At 38.4% G+C, this 7617-nt stretch overlaps 1 protein-coding gene across 1 annotated transcript; it reads left to right on the plus strand.

The window, feature by feature from the left end:
* Nucleotides 1-4605: 4605 nt before the first annotated feature.
* Nucleotides 4606-5656, plus strand: LOC116268052 (uncharacterized). Its single transcript, XM_031649882.1, is given in 5 exon segments — nucleotides 4606-4765; nucleotides 4768-4885; nucleotides 4887-5041; nucleotides 5044-5361; nucleotides 5364-5656. Coding segments are annotated over 5 exon segments (1044 nt in total).
* The last annotated feature ends 1961 nt before the right edge of the window (nucleotides 5657-7617 follow it).

Genomic DNA, 7617 nt, shown 5'->3' on the forward strand with positions numbered 1-7617 from the left:
CCTACGCAAATTCTATGGAATTTTCCGGTATGAATTCGATGAGGAGTTCTACCGTTAATAGCTACCCATGGCGAAGAGGGAGATTTCTAGGTGATTTACTTCGTTTCTTTATAGGTAATGGAATGCATCTATAATGAGGCCATTCTATAGATGTACAGAGTAATGAAACGAAAATTATTTCAATCATGATCTTATCCTTAATAATTATAAGCCACCATCTTCACGCCGCTTGGATGTACGGTCTAATGAAATCTATAAACTCTTCGTTTTAGTTTATAGTGCCAACATTACTATAAAGTAATATTTTTAATTATATTAACCATGAAGAGAATGGTTGATATCAAAACCATACAGTTCAATCCAGAGCTGTTCACAGAATCAGATGCCCAGCAAAGGCAAAGGATTATCAATTAAACCGCAATTCTTCATAATGCGCCCATTGATCAGACATTGAGAAGTAGCAAACTTAGCAAAAAGACTTCTCAGACTGAACAGAGTAACATTAAAAATAAACAAACGCTAGAAAATAATATTAGATAAAAACAGAAAAAAATCTAGAGGGAACGATTATGCAAATCACAGAATTGTAAACGATCATTCAGCCGAGGAAGATAGAGATATAACGAAAATCAATAGACTAAAATCCCCAAGTCTCACTCGATCAGCCGCTATTAGCCTCGCATCGATGGAGAATAGGAACTTCCATAATAGGCAGTAAGAAATTCCTTCCAAATAACATCTCACTCAAGGAAGCCTTTTAATATCAACACAGACCTTCCAAAGGATAGGATGAGAACAGAGCCATCCAATACCTTTAATCTAAAATCTTACTTATGAGACGGATTTGCAAGAAGATTAACTTTATGAAACGGATGACATCAGAGACTGATCCGACGCCCATAAGCCTAACCGATGCAGCCTCTATCTCTCCAAATAAATCACTGTTCAGGTTCGATAAATTCTATGAACATTGCGTGAAAAATATCAATAGATGCATCAACATCTACGAAAAGGATGTCACTAAGGAAAAAGATAAAAAATACTTTGAACTGAAGGTCGAAGGAGGCATTCTTGCCAAGTAGTTGAAGGAAATTAGGAATTAAATCGTGCAAAAGTAGAAAGAAGTTAGGTCTGATCATAATCTAGGAGTCATAGGAAGTGGAATATAGGTCAAAAACTTCGAAAAAATACAAAGCATAGAATTAACACAAGTCATTACAAGAAGAAGGTAAAGAGAATCAATAAAAATATCTATGAATAGGTGAAGAATCCCTTTAAAATGGATGACATGCACGGATGGTAATTCGGTCTCTAAAAATCTTAAGACTTCTACATCTGAGCTCCAATCACTTCATCCCTGATCTTTATAAGCTCTTACTCATTTATGCTTGAATACAAGTTATATCTTGCATATTAGCTTATAATTTTATTTTCCTTCAGCCAAACCAAATGCTGGAAAGCATGCGTTATCGAACATCCAAACTGAGCGAACTTGTCCACGAAAAAAAGTAATTCTTCATGGATTAAGATCCTATAACTTGCACATGAGTTCAGTGGACAAGATCATGAACAACATAATAATGAATTCTTCAAACGGTCCAAACAGCTCAGCTAATTGAAGAGCAGAAAAATACAAGCCTACAATCACACGCAAAACATTAGGAGCAAAGAAATCGGGTATGTGAATGCCTTGCTCTTCACCAAGATACATAAGTCTACCATCTTGAGGAAAGAGGAATAGGGCGAAACCTTTGAGAACTTGCAAGAAAAGATATAGCAAAGAGATGCAGATATGGAAAAGATTGAATAGCCTCATGCCCAGCATCACTTTGTTTTGAGAAACCATCGACAAAGTCCAATACATAAGTCAACTTTGCTTGAAAGGACTAGGGAAACATAAGACTAGCGAAAAAGATAGTGGAACCGTATCATCTAATTTATTTAGTGTGATAACCTACAAGACATCTGAATACGAGAAATTGCATCAAACAGCCAAGGCCCTTAAGGATAGAATCATGAAGTATGAGCCTGCACTTGCCAAGACCAAGTATATTTAAAATCTATATAGAGCTGAGCTTTATGTCACCAAGCGGATTAATGCTTCCTGGGCGTCATTCGACAAGAAGAGCCAAGGCTCATCACCGAGATCCTCCCTCAGCAAGCTAAACCCCGAAAACAAGAATATCTTTTCAATGAGGTTTAATGAGTACAAGCCAAGTTGATTTTTTGATGATTATTTCAAAGGATTGTTTATAACAAAATAATTTACTATAATATCTGCAATCACTCAAGATCAATAACTTGCATTCTGTTTGACTTTCTGGTCCTCTTTGAGGGACTTCGTAAGACTCTTCTTCTTCAGAAACGATTGATTATGATTTGCTTTAATCTTGCTACTCTTCTTAGCTATCTTCGATCAAATTAATCTCAATGTTTAGTTGGTTTTTTTTTCCTTTGACTGTTTATCAGCTTACATCATACGCTTATACCAAACCTTCATTTGCTAGATAGAAGCTATCTTATGGTGATCGGTATTTTTCGTTTCTAGAGCTCTTTAATGACTGGTCCAACGTCTGTTGTTTTGAAGTGCAACATTCGAAGAAGCTAATGGTGCCAATGATATCTTTGTTCTGCTTATTATATCTTCTCACACGACTCCTGCATTGTCTCGTAGACCTCGTCACCATGAAATCCTCAGCCTTTTCGAAGATGTGCAATTATTTGTTCTTCATCTTCTGGACAAAAGTTACCTGTTGAGCTCGATGAACAGGTGAAGTTTCTTGATCTCTTAGGGCGTCCATCTGCCAACTTTCTAAAGGGGGTTTATCAACTTATAAAAAGATTTAATTTTTTTCGGCTTCCTATACTTGTGCAGTATGTTGACAGGATCAGAATCTTCTTATTGCAAAATACAAGGATCTTTCTCAGGGCAATCTTTTCCTTGGGGAATGAACTGTTCTGAAATCGTAATCTGGGTAGGCCTGTGGGACAGGCTATTCAACATTTACTTACATTTGCTGATCAAAGATAAATTTATTAATTTGCACAAGGATTGTGTAGTTTAAGTTATGAGACCGAAAAGATAGAGATGGAAAAAGCTAAAAACAAATATTTCTTGACCCCAATGATCCTTCTGGTAAATCAATTATAAATGCAACTCTGAGATTAATAATTTAAATCTATACCGACCCCTTAAGCTTCAAATGTCGACAATCGTACGCAAATCTCCCCTAATTCAATATCCAAATGGGGACCGCTTTGACGGCTAGGCCATCAATGCCTCCGCGCTCATCCAGGGTACCTATTTCTACGGCAGTGGTGACCAGTATAAGGGCACCTTCATCAACCAGATGAAACACGGCTACGGAATTTATAACTATATCGCAACTGGAGAAGTATATGATGGAGAATGGGCAGACGATCTGTGGCACGGAAATGGAGTTACTATCTCCTCTCCGGAGAGGTGAAAATCAAAGGAAGTTGGGAAAGAGGAATCATGAATGGACCAGCTTAAGTCATTCATAGCAATGGAGATAGGTTTGTAGGAGTCTACCGTGGCGGTATGAAGGAAGGCGAAGGGAAATCTACTACGGAAATGGAGCTCACTTCAAGGGAAACTTTAGCGAGGACAAGCCCAACGGATACGGAATTATGAGATATAACATCAATGTCATCTACGAAGGCACTTTCAAAAACGGTCTTAAGCAAGGAAACGGTATTCTGCTTTTTACGTAGGTAGGATGACGTCACCAGAAGGACTATATTCCGGTACTGGGCCAACGATGAGAAAAGGATATGGGAGCATGAGATACGCCAACCAGGATGAGTACGAAGGACGTGGAAGAATGGGTTGAGAGATGGTGAAGGAGAATATCGATATAATAATGGCGACCACTATCGTGGCTCATGGGTGCGTGATAAAAAGTAAGGAAAGGGAATCTTGAAGATGGAAACTGGAGATGTTATAATGGCGAATGGAGGAATGGCAAGAAGCATGGCTTTGGAAAATATACTTTGCCAATTAAGACTTCTATGAGGGCGAGTTTGTCGAGGGAAACCGATTCGGAAAGGAAGATATGCCTGGACAGACGGCAGTTTCTACTAGGGATAGTGGAAGGGTGACAAGATGAATGGGCAAGGATTATACAAAGGCAATGACGGAAGCGTAGTAAAAGGGCTTTTCGTCAATGATAATCTTGTTTAATCAGAATGATAGTGATTAAATCAATAATTTCTCATCATTTACATATCAAATCAATGAAAGGATATAGTCAAAGTATTATTACCAAGCTAATTAATTTTCGCAATCTTCTTTGGGGGATCCATAGGAATAAAGCGAAACTTCTCCTATTATAACTGAACTGTATAGATTTAATTTATAATTTATGTTTAGATCTTTCTTTCGTTTCTTCGGACCAAGGCAACTCGGTCTCTTTACGGCTTCTCTTTGATCAAATTGTCACCTTACTTTCCAACGAGTGAGGAAAACTAGCGGATAAATAAGAAGCTGAAAAGGATTCTCAACTAAAAATACCATAACCGTAAAGATATATCTTTCGAACTTACTGAAGAATACAGGTAGCTATAGTTTAATGCAGGAAGGATATGGTCATCTTCACAGGCAACTCAAACGATGCACTTGCCAAAGAAATAGCATAAATTCTCAAGATAGAGCTTGGAAATATCAAAGTGGGCAGATTCAATGACGGCGAAGTCAGTATATAAGTCAAGGACAACGTCAGATCCAAAAATGTATACATCATACAGTCACTTCCCCACCCGTCAATGAAAGCTTGATGGAATTACTTCTCATGGTCTCGACTATGCGAAGAGCGAGCGCCAAAAAGATCATCGTGGTCATGCCATACTACGGATATGCTCGCCAAGAAGAAAAACTGCGCCAAGAGTCCCATTTCGGCTGCTGATGTGGCTAGACTGCTCGAAACCGTAGGAGTCGACAGAGTTATCCTGGTTGACGTCCACTCAGGTCAAATCCAAGGCTTCTTTGGACCAAGAGTGCCTGTTGACAATCTGGAGGCTAACCTGTGGCCTTGAATTACTTCGTCGAGCAGAAGAAGATACCCTTGAGGGACATCGTGGTGGTTTCTCCTGATGCTGGAGGAGTCACAAGAGCTAAAAACTTCCAAGCTCTTCTCTCCTCAGTGGGAGTGAAGGAGACTTCATTGGCTATGATAATCAAGCAAAGAAAAGCTGCAGGAGAGATCGGAACAATGCATTTAGTGGGTAATGTGGAGGGAAAACAAGCCATCATAATTGATGATATCATCGATACTGCTGGAACTCTAGTGGAAGCTACGAAGGTCCTCAAGGAAAAAGGAGCTCTGAGCGTGTCCTGCTTTGCAACCATGGATTGCTAACTGGAAAAGCTTTGGACAACATCAAAGGGTCCCTACTTGATCAAGTGATCGTGACCAATTCCATCCCTGCGAAGTAAAATGAAGAGATCATAACTGATGGAAAGATTAGGAGACTGTCTGTTGCACCCATCTTGGCAGAGCCATCTTTAGAATCTAAACCAAGACCAGCATTTCTTCTCTTTTCAGCATCCCCAAGACGTGATCATGGAATCAATAGCATATCAATAAAAAATATTCAAACTGGCAAAACTATTGGTATAGACATGAAAGAAATATAAATCATAAAACCCTCAATGACTTATACCTATGGAGTACTTTGCTATTAACCTTTGTATAAACTTCGATCTTTTGGCTGCTCTTTTTAAGACTGACATACGAACGATTGTCTTTAACTTGGCTTCTATTTGTATTGAATCGACTATCTTCGTAAATGGCTGATGATGTAGTAGGCAAAGTGACTAGTTTTCTTCTGCTTTCCCTGACTGAGTTCGATGGTGTTTTTTTGAATTAGATTTCAGAGAGTTCATAGTAAAGGCAACGCTTTAAAGGTTTTTTCTATGTTAGTATGACTGGTTCATGTATGGTGACAGTATTGGTTTCGAATGATTCAAAGAAAGATCGAATTTAGCATGCTTTTGAATTTGAACTATCGGTTAAGGTGGATTGGGTTTTTAGGTTGCTAAGATTGTCATTTTTATGCATGTTTTGCTCTATCTTTTTATTCAGTCGATCCAGGATCAACTTTGTGTAGTTTTTTGCTTGACTCATGATGGTCTTGATGCTCAATAAATTTGAAATTTTATAATACGTGCAAAATATCGGATGATTAATTCATTCAGTGATAAAATGTGGCCGTTGGTAAAATCTTTGTAATTTTTTTGTTCGATTTATATATATGACTATTTTTGATTATTTTAGGGAAAAATGGTGAGTTTCGTATTGTTATTTTGTTAATTTGAATAAAAAATGGATCTAACAGACAAATAATTAATCATATGGAAGGAGCTTGGAAGTGAGCTCTCTGCACCACCGGACATCTGCCAGCAGGCGCACACATTTTACTCACATTACCGATTGCAGGAATCGTGGCCCATCGATAAGGCTTCACTCGTATTCAGAGTTGCATACTTTTTGAGTGAAAAGGCTCAAGTTTTGTATGATAACTAGGTATTCAACAGTAGATTTAGGGTCATCGATTGAAGGGGATCGCCCTGTCAGCCAATGCCATACTGCGTGACCATCCGAGACATGAAGAATTTTTGTATCATCTCAAACAAATGATCAGAACCGTCCCCATACCCGCACAGTGTGATCATTTGGAAGAAGAAGTTGCATACTTTTCAAGATATCTTTCCTTCTCACTTGCTTTTCTCAATAAGCTAAATCTACACTAAAAAGGATACGAATCAGCCAAAAAAATTAACCCACTGCTGAGTACGAAGAGCAATTGCAAGATATCTTTGGCTTTTGTTCGTCGATAGCAAAGCCGGTAGGTAAATAGGGACCGATATCATCGAAAGCACATGTTTAATGAGTTGTGTGTTTGTTCACTTCCTCGTAGAAAAATACAGATAGGAAGGCATTTATTCCATTTATTTCGAGCAGGAAAACTAAGGATGCACTCTCAGCAACGAGTAATAGGAGTTCTGCCTTTCATGCAGGCTATTTCCATATCAAGGATACTTTTCATACCAAAAGAATTATGCATATTTTTTGAATTATCTGACGGAATCTCGAGGAACATAGAGACAAAACGTCCTTTCGCGCATAACCACATACAGAAGAACATATACATCATTCAAAAGCTTTATTCAAAGAAGCTGAATGACAATCAACTTGATGAAAGCACTTTCCTTAGAGTTAATACAACAGTAAGCAACCTTCAGATTAGAATGACTCCCTTTGGCAGGAAACCCATCCTAGCTCCAAGAAACATACCTGCCCTATCCCACAAAATCCTCACCTATGATATCCTCGAACAATAAAACAAAAGCTAGCTATCCAATCGAACCAAGAAGAAAAAGCCTGCTTCAATATCTTGAATAAGCTTAAAAACCAGCCAACTCCAAAGACTGTTCTGATTAGGGCAACGCCCATGAGTGAAGCCATGGAAATGTACAACTGGCTCTATGAGAAAAAGAACAGGTTTCCACTTTGCAACGAGGATAAGGAGAACATTCAAGAAATGCTGTCTATTTGCAGCAAGACAGAATCATAGACTCATTAGGTGAGTTTAAGC

Source organism: Nymphaea colorata, unplaced genomic scaffold (assembly GCF_008831285.2).
Source record: "Nymphaea colorata isolate Beijing-Zhang1983 unplaced genomic scaffold, ASM883128v2 scaffold0075, whole genome shotgun sequence".
NCBI lineage: Eukaryota > Viridiplantae > Streptophyta > Magnoliopsida > Nymphaeales > Nymphaeaceae > Nymphaea > Nymphaea colorata.